The sequence below is a fragment of the Patella vulgata genome, chromosome 8 (genome assembly GCF_932274485.2).
Source record: "Patella vulgata chromosome 8, xgPatVulg1.2, whole genome shotgun sequence".
Classification (NCBI taxonomy): domain Eukaryota; kingdom Metazoa; phylum Mollusca; class Gastropoda; family Patellidae; genus Patella; species Patella vulgata.
Window position 1 is genome coordinate 4,274,717 of NC_065886.2, and position 15,082 is coordinate 4,289,798.

The 15,082-nt window shown below is 36.0% G+C and overlaps 1 protein-coding gene and 1 long non-coding RNA gene across 4 annotated transcripts; one reads left to right on the forward strand and one right to left on the reverse strand.

The window, feature by feature from the left end:
• Positions 1–1,054: 1,054 nt before the first annotated feature.
• Positions 1,055–3,152, forward strand: LOC126829923 (alpha-(1,3)-fucosyltransferase C). Its single transcript, XM_050560098.2, has one exon. The coding sequence runs from the start codon at positions 1,203–1,205 to the stop codon at positions 2,214–2,216; it is 1,014 nt and encodes a 337-aa protein (XP_050416055.1). The 5' UTR covers positions 1,055–1,202; the 3' UTR covers positions 2,217–3,152.
• A 61-nt stretch (positions 3,153–3,213) lies between these two features.
• Positions 3,214–14,758, reverse strand: LOC126829931 (uncharacterized). Of its 3 annotated transcripts, XR_007683592.2 has the most exons (8): positions 14,156–14,758; positions 13,824–13,860; positions 13,203–13,391; positions 12,803–13,078; positions 7,144–7,276; positions 6,076–6,208; positions 5,299–5,387; positions 3,214–4,857 (listed from the first exon to the last, which is right to left on the reverse strand). It is a non-coding gene; the product is annotated as an uncharacterized LOC126829931 (long non-coding RNA). The 3 variants fall into 3 exon arrangements; XR_007683593.2 differs by having other exon boundaries at positions 13,545–14,758; XR_008789072.1 differs by having other exon boundaries at positions 13,824–14,757.
• Positions 14,759–15,082: the final 324 nt, after the last annotated feature.

Below are 15,082 nucleotides of genomic sequence, written 5' to 3' on the forward strand. Positions count from 1 at the left end.
ATAAATAGTCTCGATTATCCATTTCTTGATTTAACCATGAATGAGCGTAGAGCAGCAGATCTGACGATGACTTCGAGAGTTGATTATGGTCTGGATTAAAGTTAATTACTGTCTAATTAATAGTTTATATAACATTTCAGACCTAAAGAAAGACCTGCAATAGGCAGATTTAGCTCTTGCAGTTTGTTCTAGGTCCCCCCTATCATATTGTTATATCTACCCACCTATAATGTTTGTTTTACAATCGTATTGCCTGTGAATAGAAAACACCAATCTGGTTAAAATACACATCGATATTTCGTTTCGTTTTTTTATCATTTCGATGGCCTACACTACATGAAGATCTGACCAGTTTTACTGAAAGGTCGCGTCAGGGGTCGTATAGCGGCTTTTGAGCCTATGACGTCAGACATTGATTAATCAATCAGCGTTGACGTTTCTAGTGGTTTACCCACAGTTCCGTGCATGGCACGCCAAAAAACTCGCCGTAACAGATGTCCAAAATATGGGTTATATAATAACACTTTGAGATCCTAATGTAGTGAAGACACGTAAATCTAAATTTTAAACTATAAAAACCGAAACGAAATATAAAGTAACATCTGGTATGTTACTATAAATTTGTGGGTATTTTACTACCCCAAAGTCAAATTTAATACGGACATTAAATTTACTGTTATTTATATTGATACCCAAGCCAATAACAGATGCAGCTATTGTGCCAGAAGTTTCTTTATTAATACTAAATTAGGAGTCGGGGATATATTTCACTTATATACTTGTTGAAAGTGCCGTTATCATTGATAGGTGTTATGTCATCAATGTATCGTAAGGTAGAGTTTAGATTTTTAGCTATTTTTTATATTTCTGAAAGCAGAAGTTATATCTATATAAATGCAGGATCGGTTCACATTGGCAAACCAATCGTCTGCTGTATTATCTGATTCTTAATGGAGAGAAGGGGCTTTAACTGTGCTTTCTGTATTTCATTTCAGGCGATATCTAAATCCAATTTAAAAAGATATACCATTGTTCTAATAAGTGTGGCCATTTTGGTACACTTGGCAGGGTTGGTACATTTCGATTGGTTCCAGTTTAAATTTACAACTTTATCAAAAGATGGCGACCACAACGATAATAAAACCTTAACACGTGTTAAGGAATTGGAACTCAGATTTAACACGTTTTTAGAAGTTACTAAAATGGACACGATAAACAAAAACGTGTCGACGATTAAAACACAGAAACTATTCAAAGTCCATTGGTTTAATATACCCCAGCAAATAGATTTAAATAATTTGAAAACAGGGCTATCTCAATGTTCAACGCCTTGCACTTATACCACAGCTGGGGCTAGCGACATTGTGATATTTGATGGCGACACCTTACCACGTAATCCGCCATTTAAGAAAAGCAACCCGAATCAAATTTGGGTGTTTCATGAAATGGAATCTCCACCAATTACAGCCTCTAAATCTTGGCGAGGAGAATCGTGGAGAAACCAGTTTAACAGGACTATGTCGTATCGTATGGATTCAGATGTGTTTGTTCCGTACGGCAGCTATAATAAAAGAGTGAAACCCTTGAAGAAAAATATGACTGCTATTATGAAGCAAAAAACAAAACTGGCCGTCATTTTCTCCAGCCATTGTGGCACACCTAGTAAGCGCGAACTATTCATCAATTTATTACGAAAATACATCACAGTTGATTTTTATGGACGATGTGGGAATTTAACTTGCAAGAAAAGCACCAAAACCCACAAATCTTGTTTCGACACAGTTGAAAAAACATACAAATTCTATTTTGCTTTTGAGAATACGTTCTGTAAAGATTATGCTACCGAAAAATTCTACCGTTCCGAAGCCCAAGATCTGGTGACAGTGGTTCGTGGCGGAGCAGATTATTCAAAACTATCGCCCGAAAAAAATTACATAGATACAAAAGATTTTAACTCAGTGAAAGAATTGGCGACTTATCTCAAATATTTGGATAAAAATGAAACAGCCTATACCGAAATTCTAGAGAGAAAATGGAAGTATAACGTGAATCACGCGGAGTTTGCTTTTACCGATATGGAGAAAATTTCACAAAAACAGGCGATTTGTGATTTGTGTTCAAAGGCAGGATCGTGGGTGAAAGAAACAAAAGTGTATGAAAATATTGCGAGTTGGTATGAGAAGGATATATGTCATGCGCCAACAGATATTCATTAGCTTGTAAACAAAATCGAATGGTTAGCACGTGCGCGGTGAACCATTGAGTCAACTGGCGTGGTTTCGATTCCTCGGTTGTACGTGACAAGGAGTAGGGTCGCCTGTCCAACCTTTTGTTTTTTCTCCAGGTCCTCCGGTTTCCTTCCACTGCTACAAACCATTATGTGCAAGCGAACTATTAAAATAAATTGAACAATATGTTAGTACCGAAATGACCTAGTTTGTTTCGAGTGGACGTTAAACCCCATTACTCTTCCTCTTCACGTACGCCTACACTATGTCGTCACCCCATCCGTCGGTCCGCCAACAATTGGCTTCTGAACACGATAGAGGCTTTCTGTATTTAGGATGGCTTTCTATGCCATAGAACGTGCAACCTACAGCACCAAGTACCTACATAATTATATTGTCAACTTAAACTTTTTGATCATACTATATTGCCGATTGTACTGTACGGTTGTGAAATATGGGGATTTGGGCAATTATCCCCCATAGAAACTATCCATAACCAGTTTTTAAGAAATATATCGAAAGTAAAAAAAACGTACCCCTCTGTATATGTTATATGGTGAAACTGGGAGATATTCTTTAAATATTTATATTAAGCATAGAATGGTTAGCTTTTAGATTAAAATGATAAGTGGTAAAACTGGCAAATATTCTTTGTTACGGGTATTATATAAGTCTCTATTAAAAAATGATGTAAATCATACTAATAAATGGCTAATGACTATCAAAAATACCCTTCATGAATGTGGATATAGTTATGTATGGAACTCACAACAGACGCGAAATCCAGTTAAACTGAAATATGAATTATTACGACGACTAAAAGATCAGTATATTCAAACCTGGTCGTCAAATATCCAGAAATGGAATAAATCTGTTAACTATAGAATCTATAAGACCGAATTTAAATTAGAACCGTATCTTATCTCACTGCGGAATAATTACACTGAAAAAAAACTTGTGTTGTTTTCAACACAAGTTAGGTGTCTCTATTTAACAACACAAACTTGTGTTGAAACAACACAAACTTGTGTTAAATGTTGAAACAACACAAGACTTGTGTTAAAATTTACCAAACAACACAAACTTGTGTTGAAACTTGTGTGAAAATCTACACAATACTTGTGTCGAAACTTGTGTTGAAATTTCTGAAACTTGTGTTGAAATTTCTGAAACTTGTGTTGAAATTTCTGAAACTTGTGTGGTTTCATAAAAACTTGTGTATAACCACCAACAAAAACTTGTGTTTTATTTTCCCTCAATTTAGCAATCTTTCCCATGCAGCCCCCCACCCCTTTTGCTCTGTTTAACCTGTAAAGTTTGATAAATGAGGTAACAATAATTTTATTTGTTAAATTATCATTTATTCATAAAATGATAGGAAAAAGTAAATTAACACCACCAAATCAAAACTAAATAGACATCATTTGAAATGTTAACAGAAAAACAGAGATATAATTCTAATACTAATAAAAATTTTGTTATACTTTGCCCCCCTCCCCCCCACATCACAAAATTCAAAATAGCTATTTAATTTTTTCTTTACCCGAAAACAAGAACTGAGAAAAGAAAGATCCCTACCCCATACCCCAAAAATATATAATTCAAATATATCTAAATTTAATAACATCCAAACCAAGCCCTAATTAGATTAATTATGCACTAAATTGAAATACTTTCAAAAACTGAAAAGTGCTACAAAGTCATATTACAAGTGATTTGTGAGGCATCTAGAAATAACTAGCATACACAGAAAACTAACAAAAGAAAAATGCACTATTTTGCAGGAGTAATAAAATGATGTAGAACCTTTTCCTCAAACAAAATGAATATTTTGTACATAAAAGGAGCAAAGCATCAAGATTACAGGATTGAAAAATAAAAAAATATCAGAGAAAATCGCAAACATTAAATAATATGTACAAAATATATATAAATAATCACAAGTCAAAAGCAAGGAGCAGCCACTGTGGTTCAGTGAGTGCATTGGCCGAGAAATTTCAACTGGATTTTCCGACATAGTTCCCACACGTCAGTAGTGTAGGACATGGCAAGGGATAATTGGGTATAAGCCCAGAATTGAAACTACCCCCACTGCGTTTACTTTAAAGAACCCTTGACAATTGAATTATCTGACTCAATGACAGACCCTTCTGATCCAATGTGCGTGTGTTAACCATTCGGCCCTCCTAGGTTCCCTTTAAACAACCCTTGACGGATGAAATATTTGATATAAGAGTAGGTTGTAGGGCAGAATCACCATAATAACACAGAAAAGTAGGATATTAAACCCTATTTCATTTCATAAGCAAGGGAAAGTCACCTTAATGTAGGTCAAGGTTTTTTGTAATTCTGGGTGTATTTGATCTACATTTGGTTTCTAGACTATGCCTATTAAATACTTTATGATTTCCGACCAAATTCTAAGTGATTTATATGTCACTTTACATTCTATATTATACATAAATTTCTGTAGAGAATTAAAATCTAATTGTGTTTGGGATGAATATTTAACAGTAAAAACAAAAAAAAATATTCAAAAATTGGGTCAAATGCATTCTTTTCCAGAATTATAAAATAAATTGATGCTTGGGATCTCTTGTTGTTATCATACATCAAATAATCTTCCAGCCTAAAAAATAAAAAGTAGGCAATAAGAATACTTTCTTACTATTTATGGTTCACAATGTTTAAATAAACAATTTATTTTGCCACATCGAGACTGAGTCTCTATTTTGTTTCATCTTTGGGTAACACTTATTGTGTCTTGTCCAGTAACATCCCCAGGCAGATTATTATATTTTATTTCCATCGACAACAAATTGGATATTACCTATTAAAATCTATTTGAAAAGTAAAATATTGTCCATTTTTATACTGCTATTTACTGTAAAAATACACATAGGGTCTATCACAACTTGAAGAAAATCAATGGATGTGATTGTCAAAAATCAAGAATGCCAAGACTTGAATAGGAGAGTCCTAGGCATTGCCCCAAGAAGAATAACTAGATTACCAATCAAGTGTATAGAACTAGTTGATGATTAAAAATACAAATATGTATGTTACTTACATTTTACCTGATTATCAAGCTCTGTGAGAAAAAGTTTCCATAATATGGATAGCCATTTCCAACTGTCTTGATCTTTCTGATGTAGTTAACTGAGAAAAAAAACATACTATGTTTTAGTTGACTTAAATCGATTCAATATTTAAATAGACGAAAGTTTTAATTTAATTAAATTGTATTGTAATGTGTTGGTTTGCTTTGTCACAGATGAGACAAAATGAAAAAAATGAAATGAAATGGGGTTTGGCGTCCTACTGTTCAGCTTCGACTGGGCTAATGAGGTTGGGCATATGCCATACAGTGTGCCACGAGAGAAATTTTGCCGGGTACCGTGACCCTAAGGCCCACTCTTGTATCAAATTCTAACTGCCAGGGGCTCTTTTACATGCACGCCAATGTGTACACGGGACCACGTTTTTTTGTTCAATCTGAACGACTAGACAGCTGTCATTGTAAGGCCCCCGTACTGCATCGTCTTACTGCAAACCCGCGACCTTAAAATATGCAAACCAGTGTCTAACCCACTTGGTCACCATGGGTCCCCACAGATGAGATAGTCATATCTACATGTATCTGGACATAAGTAAGATTCTGTCTGTGCACATACATGTAAGTGTACAGTTTTACTATACTAAACTGAATTTTAAATTTCAAAATATTAAAATGAAATCGGGGTTTATGTCACATCAGCTCCAACCGGGATATATTATGCCAAACACATTATGGTGAGATTCTAAAATACCACAACAACAATCTTTTCTATTAGAATTGAACACTCACCCTCCAAAAACACCTATGAGAAATCATAGGTGCTCAAATCACCATTTCTTCAGCTCTTTCTTTTCCCATATTTGGGTTTTTTGACTTATTTTATTATATGATCTTTGATTTGCTATGGCATCTAATATGGAAACTGAAAAATATGAATATGTGACATGTAATTAACTGTTTAAGATACCTTACCATATACAAACTGTGTGATATCTAAAACCATTTTAATCCCGAAGATCTTACCTAAACCGTGAAAATCTGTTTTAATAACCCTTGTTTGTCATGTGACTGGAGAGTCAAAGTAATTAAAAGAGAGCCGTGTGGCTTAGTGTGTAAGGCACTGGCTTGCTACCCGGGAGGTTGCGGGTTCGCTCCCAGTGTTGACCGAGAAAGCTCATTTGGATTTTTCAGCAGGGATTCCCTGTCTAGTCGTCATGGTGGCTAAGTGGGTAAGACGCTGGCTCGCTAGCCTGGAGGTCGGGTGTTCGATCCCTGCATTGGCCGAGAAAGTTCACCCAGATTTTCCGGCGTGGTTTCCTCTTGTTAGTGATGCAGGACGGAGGGCCTGACAAGGACAGCTGTCTAGTCATTCAGATTGAACAAAAAAACGTGGTCCCGTGTACACATTGGTGTGCATGTAAAAGATCCCCTGGCAGTTAGAATTTGATACAAGAGAAGGCCTTAAGGTCACGGTGCCCGGCAAAATTTCTCTCGTAGCACACTGTATGGCATATGCCCAACTTCATTAGCCCAGTCCTCCGTACTGCAATGTCTTACTGCAAACCCGCGACCTTAAAATATGCGAGCCAGTGTCTAACCCACTTGGCCACCGTGGTCCCCCACAGATGAGACAGTCATATCTACATGTATCTGGACATAAGTAAGATTCTGTTTGTGCACATACATGTACGTGTACAAATTTACTATACTAAACTGAATTTTAAATTTCAAAACAATAAAATGAAATGGAGGTTTATGTCACAACAGCTCCAACCGGGATATATTGTGCCAAACACATTATGGTGAGATTCTAAAATACCATAACAACAATCTTTTCTATTAGAATTGAACACGCACCCTCCAAAAACACCTATGAGAAAGCATAGGTGCTCAAATCACCATTTCTTCAGCTCTTTCTTTTTCCATATTTGGGTTTTTTGACTTATTTTATTATATGATCTTTGATTTGCTATGGCATCTAATATGGAAACTGAAAAATATGAATATGTGACATGTAATAAACTGTTTAAGATACCTTACCATATATAAACTGTGTGATATCTAAAACCATTTGAATCCCGAAGATCTTACCCAAGCCTTGAAAATCTGTTTTAATAACCCTTGTTTGTCATGTGACTGGACTGTCACAGTAATTAGAAGAGAGTCATGTGGCTTAGTGTGTAAGACACTGGCTTGGTACCCGGGAGGTTGCGGGTTCGCTCCCAGTGTTGACCGAGAAAGCTCATTTGAATTTTTCAGCATGGATTCCATGCCTAGTCGTCATGGTGGCTAAGTGGGTAAGACGCTGGCTCGCTAGCCTGGAGGTCGGGTGTTCGATCCCTGCATTGGCCGAGAAAGTTCACCCAGATTTCCCGGCGTGGTTCCCCCTTGTCAGTGATGCAGGACGGAGGGCCTGACAAGGACAGCTGTCTAGTCATTCGGATGAAATGAAAAAACGAGGTCCCGTGTACACGTTGGCGTGCACGTAAAAGATCCCTTGACAGTTGGAATTCGATACACCGCAGTGCCGCTGTCCGGGCAAAATTTCCCTCATAGCACACTGTGTGGTGTATGCCTGTCTTCATTAGCCCAGTTCGAAGCAAAACAGTAGGACGTTAAACCCCATTTCATTTCATTTCTAGTCGTTTCAATGGAACACAAAACCTGAGGTCCCATTGGCGTGCATTTAAGCCGATAGTATGGTAGTTGGAATTTGTTGGCTGTAGCACCCGTGTCACAGTTCGACTGCTAGTTTGCGATACCCACTCGATATGAATGAGTGGTGATTGGCTAATGAATTCTAAAATCAGACGAATGCTTCGGCGAAGCGGACACACCACTCAAATACAATTCGGCCAAATATATCAAACATGTTTGATTCGGGCGTATGTCAGTGGATAAACTAGGTGAAGTTTAGCGCCAATTGATTCAGCCAAATCCTTTGGCTAGTTTATCCAGCACTGACGATTTAAGTTTGTACTTTCTTTATATGCAAATATCACATTTGAAAGAGGCTGTAAGCCTACTTTCTTTATATGCAAATATCTTATTTGAAATAGGCCATTATTATGTGATTCCCCACTTGAATGTGACTAGGAATAGGGTCGCCTGTCCAGCCTTGTGGGTTTTCTCCGGGTCCTCCGGTTTCCTCCCTTTCCTAAATACCCCTAGGCTGTATTCGAAACAGTGTTCCGGTGCAGAGAACGGACGGAGAATGGGTTCTTGTCGGACTTGAGCAGTCTGGAATGCGTTCACGAACGCATTCCCGTTCTCAAATCCCACACTACCTCATAGCTGGTGTGAGGGAGAACAAACATGGTCGACGTATCGATAACTGCTGAGAAAACAGCATCATGGGTGCATTTATTAATTTAAAAGTTTAATACCGTTCGAAAATTGGATGTAGTATGTGGCCAGTATAACATCAAGTAAGTTAGGTTGCCAGGCAACGAAACATATGCCCACAGCAGTTTAATCGTTTGCGCAGTCAACAGGGATTGTCGCATATTCATTCTTTTGTAGGTAATGTGGGCATTTACAAGAAAATTTCATACAAGATAATAATTTTCGTCGTTTGTGGGTTTACAAAGGTCGACGCATCGATAACTGCTGAGAAAACAGCATCATGGGTGCATTTATTAATTTAGAAGTTTAATACCGTTCGAAAATTGGATGTAGTATGTGGCCAGTATAACATGAAGTAAGTTAGGTTGCCAGGCAACGAAACATATGCCCACAGCAGTTTAATCGTTTGCGCAGTCAACAGGGATTGTCGCATATTCATTCTTTTGTAGGTAATGTGGGCATTTATAATAAAATTTCATACAAGATTATAATTTTTGTCGTTTGTGGGTTTACAAAGGTTCTACAAACTGAAACAAGGGCCTTAATTGTTGAAATTTGACAGATTTTTTTGTTTTGTGTTTTACTAATTTAAATAATGCATACAATTTTCATACAAATCGGATGATAATTTTGTTGTTCGTGCGTTCACAAGGTTCGAAAAAGTGAAACAAGGGCCACAACTCTAGACATAATTCACAGAAATCGCAGAAATTTAATAGACGTCTTCGTTTCACTAATTTAAAAGATTTAAATGAATTTCACAAAGTGAAACAAGGGCCATAACTCCAGAAGAAACTAACAGAAATTATTGAAATTAAATAGGATTTATCTCATTAAAATAAACAACATATCAATTTTAAAATAATCAGTTCTGTAGACGACGGACAAACCTACGGACGAGGGCGTATCAAAAGGTGATGTAATCGTCATCCAAAGAATTGAAAAGGAGTAAAACGGTGTCATAATTTATCAAAATTATGCTTAATAGCGAAGTAAATACTAAACAAGTTATCGTAACAGATTGTATGAATTTAATTCATCTTGTTACCATGGATACCGTTCTCTCATGTTCGAGACTCATAAAAGTGTTTTCATGTTCTTCAGCCGTTCTCGAACCTGCGCAAACACTGTTTCTAATACACTCCTACGGTACGCGCAAGCAAATCATTCAAATAAAATTGAACAATATTAGCCTCGAAATTACCTAGCGCCAGTAAGTATAAAGGATCTATCCGACAAACACTAACAACAACTCTAGGTTGATTACATGTCATTTGGGACTCACGTCATTTGGGACTCGCGTCATTTGGGACTCAAAAAAATATGACCACGACATTTGGGACTCCGGTATATGTCGTTTGGGACTCGGGTTAACGACGTTTGGGACTCGGGATAATTTATTAGAAATAGGCCAATTCAAACAAAACACGAAAGAAAATATTTATTAACATGAAACACGTGGTTAGTAAAAGGCTCAACCAAACGATAAAACACTAGTTGCACTTACGGTTCTTTGATAATCATCGTTTCTCATAAAAGTTTTATATTTATTTAAAACGAATAATATGCTGATGAATTTATTTGAAAATGACCTACACAAAAAACAAAATAAATATTTACACGACATGCAATCTTTTTTTTACAAGCCCCTAGAAATTGTTAACGATAATCCGTGAGCTGCACGTTGACATGCTTGTCGTAGATGGCAATACCAATTGATAAATTAGTGCGTACAAGGCAAAGTTTTTTTGTGGAAAATATAAGAAATGGCAACGATCAAAGCGGGATAATTAAAGCTGATTAACTGATAATCCCAATGTTATTACAGTATGTTCAAAGAAACCTAACGGTTCTTTGGTGGATGAGGAAAAATGTGAGTTGTCAATCATCGAGAATGGCGGCCGTGTGTTGATTGCAGTTATACCGTTTCACGAAAAAACATTAGCAGTGGTCTGTCAATCAAGCTCGTTTACTATTTATAACGCAAATTTTTCGTTTCGGTTAAAACAAAATATACGTCCATTTTAATTGGCCGAAGGATGTGTGACTAATAGAAATATGGCGGGCGGACAAACTGACCAAACAGTATATTTCGAGGTATTTGAGGTAAGCTAATTTAATATTATATCATAACTGCATGTGCATACTTGTGTTTCTGTGTAATTAAATATTCAAAAAATCATTCTTAGGATACAGCCTCGACACCAGTCAGCCCTGAATTGCAATGTTTGTTTTGTGTTCTGGGCGCCATTTTGAAAATAACTGACATGACCTATATAATACAATCCAGCAATAGTGCAGTCAATTTCCTTTAAAAGGGAACCCGAATTTGTTAATTTTCTGCAATATCACTTCGGTGGTAGCGGACGTTAAATAAAACTATTTCACGTACAAAGACCTACAATAAAATCCAGGTGAATTGGGAAAAATATTCATGTATTTTCTTATTGAAGAGTAGCTATTTCAATTTGTAAATGCCCAGTCATCTTAGACAAATAATAATTCCAACTTCAAATCAGTTGTATTTATTCAAATCATACTATGAATAATTGTATTTTTCCACTTGCATAATAATAAAAACTTGACTTTTATTATTTTATTTCTTCAGGCCAAGAACATGGAAAATTGGTAATTGCCTTGTATCACTGCTAACTATAAGGCACAGGGAGCCTTGGGCAGAAATGATAATAATATGGTTCTCAGATATGTTACTGTGTACAGACTGAACAAAAAATATATATACACTTGCTATTACATGTACATTATATCATTGGCAATAATAAGATCCAATTTTAGTTTTTAGTTACACACTGTTAACCACCAATAGATGAAAATAAATCATAAAATGTATTCAGCTCGACGTAAGACTTAAATAAATAGATACAGTTGGTTTTACTTGAATAGAAGTTTTAATTATCTATGCTGCATATATGCATATATCACCTTGCAGCTGAATCACATTACATATCTTTTTAGTTGATGTTCATATCGTCTTACGTTTTTGTCAACATCAATGTGACCTTGTTCTATGTCACATTAGCCTATTCACGTTACCACGAATTTACTCACCACACCCTCACTTGACTAAAGAAACATTTTGTAGGAATGTGTGCTTTTATAGATTGGACACTTGTTCGCAATATCATTGTCGGTGGAAACTGGCACTATACCTAAAGAATGACTGAACAAATAGCGGAGACGGGGTTTCAGCCGGCTGATTTAAATTATATCTTTAAATACAGTAAAGCTTGAAATATGTCAGTTTTGCCTCTTTAGAATGTTTTTGTAAATAAGTTTTTATTGTAGTTTCAGTGGCGTATTCCCAATAAGCGTTAGAAACAAAGATATACACCCTTAATCCCGGTGCCGATAAATGTTGGGTTGTGTGGAACATGCTAACAAATCTCAGGTACGATATATGTTTGATTCTGGTTGAGAACAGCATGAGAGCAACATGATTGTTTTCATTGGAGATGAGACGCAAATATTCAAAGGGGTCAGACAAACTCTAAACCAACCGCGTTCCCTTCACTGAGTCCCTTCAAAGGAGGCCCTGTCTGTCTACCTGTGGAATAACATGCATTTGTATCTGTTAAATTTGTGTGGTAGACAGATTGATATTATTTATATAACGTCTTACCCCAAACAAATTGCAAAAGAAACCATGAAGTTTCTGAGAGCGATATTTCGTAATTAGTGTGCTTTAATGGTGGGAGAATAAATAATTAAATTTTTCAAACACAAACTGGTCATATATAAAATAGCATTTTCTGACAAGACCAGCGATAATCTCGTAAGATATGACTTTTACTATGTCTATTAAATGGTTTTCGACGTCTCTTCAAGGTCACCGTCTTGCGCCAAAGTCGTGAAACGCACCGTCGGGGGATTTGTTGGGGCCTGTCTCCCCCAGGAAAATTTCTAGAAATTTCAAGTCGGTCTTGCCTGGCAGTGAATACGGCAACCTGAAAGTGGTCGATTTTAATGTAGACATCTGAACTCCAATCAACAAATCAATCAACCAGGCTGTTGTCGTTGCATTCACATGACACCAGACGTGTCACCGATGAAACAAATATGCCTGAAACAAATGTCGCTGTTAGTGCGACCCATTTGTGACAATTTCAAGGTCCCAAATAATAGTCCTTTTTTACTATTAAGTGCTATTTACCTTATAATAGTCGTCTTGGCTTTTACCCGACATTACACAAAACACCAATGGTAACTGTCGGGTGGTCTCTCCAGTCTTAATGAAGGCGTGTATGGAAAACAGCTGAGACCATGGCTTGTTCACCACCCGAAAAGTTGCATCCATATACCAAGTTTTTGCGCGTGCGAGTAATTGCATCTGTCTATCAGTACAAAAAATGTGATGGCGCCTTTCCCCAACTTTTACTCTTTTTTGATAAAATCCTGGTGCACTATGATCGATGAAATCTTCGTCAAGCTAAAACAAAAAATAAATAAAAAAGTACATTTAAGTACATGTTAATAAATAAATAAAATTGTACATTTAATTACATGTTAATAAATTCTTATATACATGGGTATTTAATTGCATGATTACTTACGCTTGACGACACGTCAGTGGGATCTTTTGGTCGCAGAGTCTGTCGGGTTCTTTATAGCGACCTTACAAGTGCTGCAATGGGTGGTCTGCTATGAATGGGTTCTTCTGCAGAACCGACACTGGATAAAACTCTCTCCGCTATTGAGGAACATGCCTTGGTAAAAACATTTCCTTTGGCTTCATGCTTTGCCTGTAATGATAAGATAAAACATATTAAACTACAAATATATTATTGGTTTATTTATATTTTATTTATTTATTTATATATTAAATTCATTTATTATTATAGAGTTAACTAGGTTAACTAGAGTTAATTATGCAGAATTAATATAACACAACATACACAGATGGCAATAGAATGAGACAGTGTTCAGAAAAAGGGCGGAAGAAGACTACCTGTCCTACTTGATTCTAGGACATATATATAGCATGGACCTACTTGATTCGACCAATTTAATACAAGGAAATGAATGGCATAGTTTGTGTCAAGTGAATTTAGTGAACTTTAAACCCCATTTACTCGCCCTCTCTCTACAGAGATAAATACTTTTCGTGTTACATACAATAACAATTATTGGCCATTATTAAAAAAATATATTAAAAGGAAATGAAATTCTGTTACCTGTTTTTCTTTGTGTAGTACATGCTAACATCAATGACTGGGAAAAAAAATAACGAAACTGTAGAGAAACTTCTGAATCATTGAAAGTCTAATATTAGGCCTACACATTGATGACATTGATATAAAAAAAAGGCTGATTTGTTTGTTGTTGTTTTTTTCTTTTACAGAAATAAGATTACATTTCAACTAAACAACTAACACAAAAGTTAGTATCTAGCTATAGTCCATGTCTGGATATACATTTATCCTTTTGCCCGAACGTCTATAAAAATCAAAGATGGCGGCCAATAATTGCAACCGGGTATTACTATAAAATCAAGACAGATTCTTACCTGCTGGTCCTAGTCGGGGGTTTCTTGCAATTATAAGTATTTGAACAACGGTGTAGCGCCGATTAGCTAATAATAATTAAGCACGATTTCAGAAAAATTAAGACAGATTCATTAGATTGCTGAATTAGCGGAACACTTTTAGAACACATCAAAAAAATTTTCTTTGTGGCGCCATTATATAAATAGACTTCCGGTGCAGTCAGTGGCAGCAGTTCTAAATCTGACTGTTTTAAACGAAACGAATTATTATATACATAGAAGCAATATATACATGCTAAATTAAATACACGGTTTTATTTTTTGTAAAAATTTACAAACCTGCGGTCTGGTATTCTATGTGACCATTATAATTTTTTTTAAAATATCACGGCTAAAGCACCCTGTTGATGCTAACTTCACTACATCTATCTAACTGAATGTCGCTGATATAATATCAAAGAAAGAATTTGTCGCAATGACTAAAGTATAGATACTTCTTCTTAGTTAGTTGTATTTTACGTCCGCTTCCACCGAAGTGATATCGCAGACAAAAAGTATAGATAACTTGGAGAACCATTATATCAATAAGTCGATTATGAGATACACGTGGATGATCAATTGAATTTGATTGGTTACTTTTCAGTTAACCAATACTGTCCAATTTCGATTACATCAACGAATTACATTATTAAGAGTTTTACTCATTTTTTTTGTTCATTGTACATTGAATCAATTTTCGATAACACCAGGGTGCTGAAAATCACATGTACACTATATATTCATTTGATCTATCAGTTTATTGGGTCAATAAAAAAGACAGACATTTTAACTTTACAGACAACTTAACATCAATTAACATTCAAGTCTGTCTGGCAATTGTCTGATTAATTGGTACTCACACCCTTCCAGTGAAGAACAGCATGTGATTTTCGAGATGTGAATTAAGCC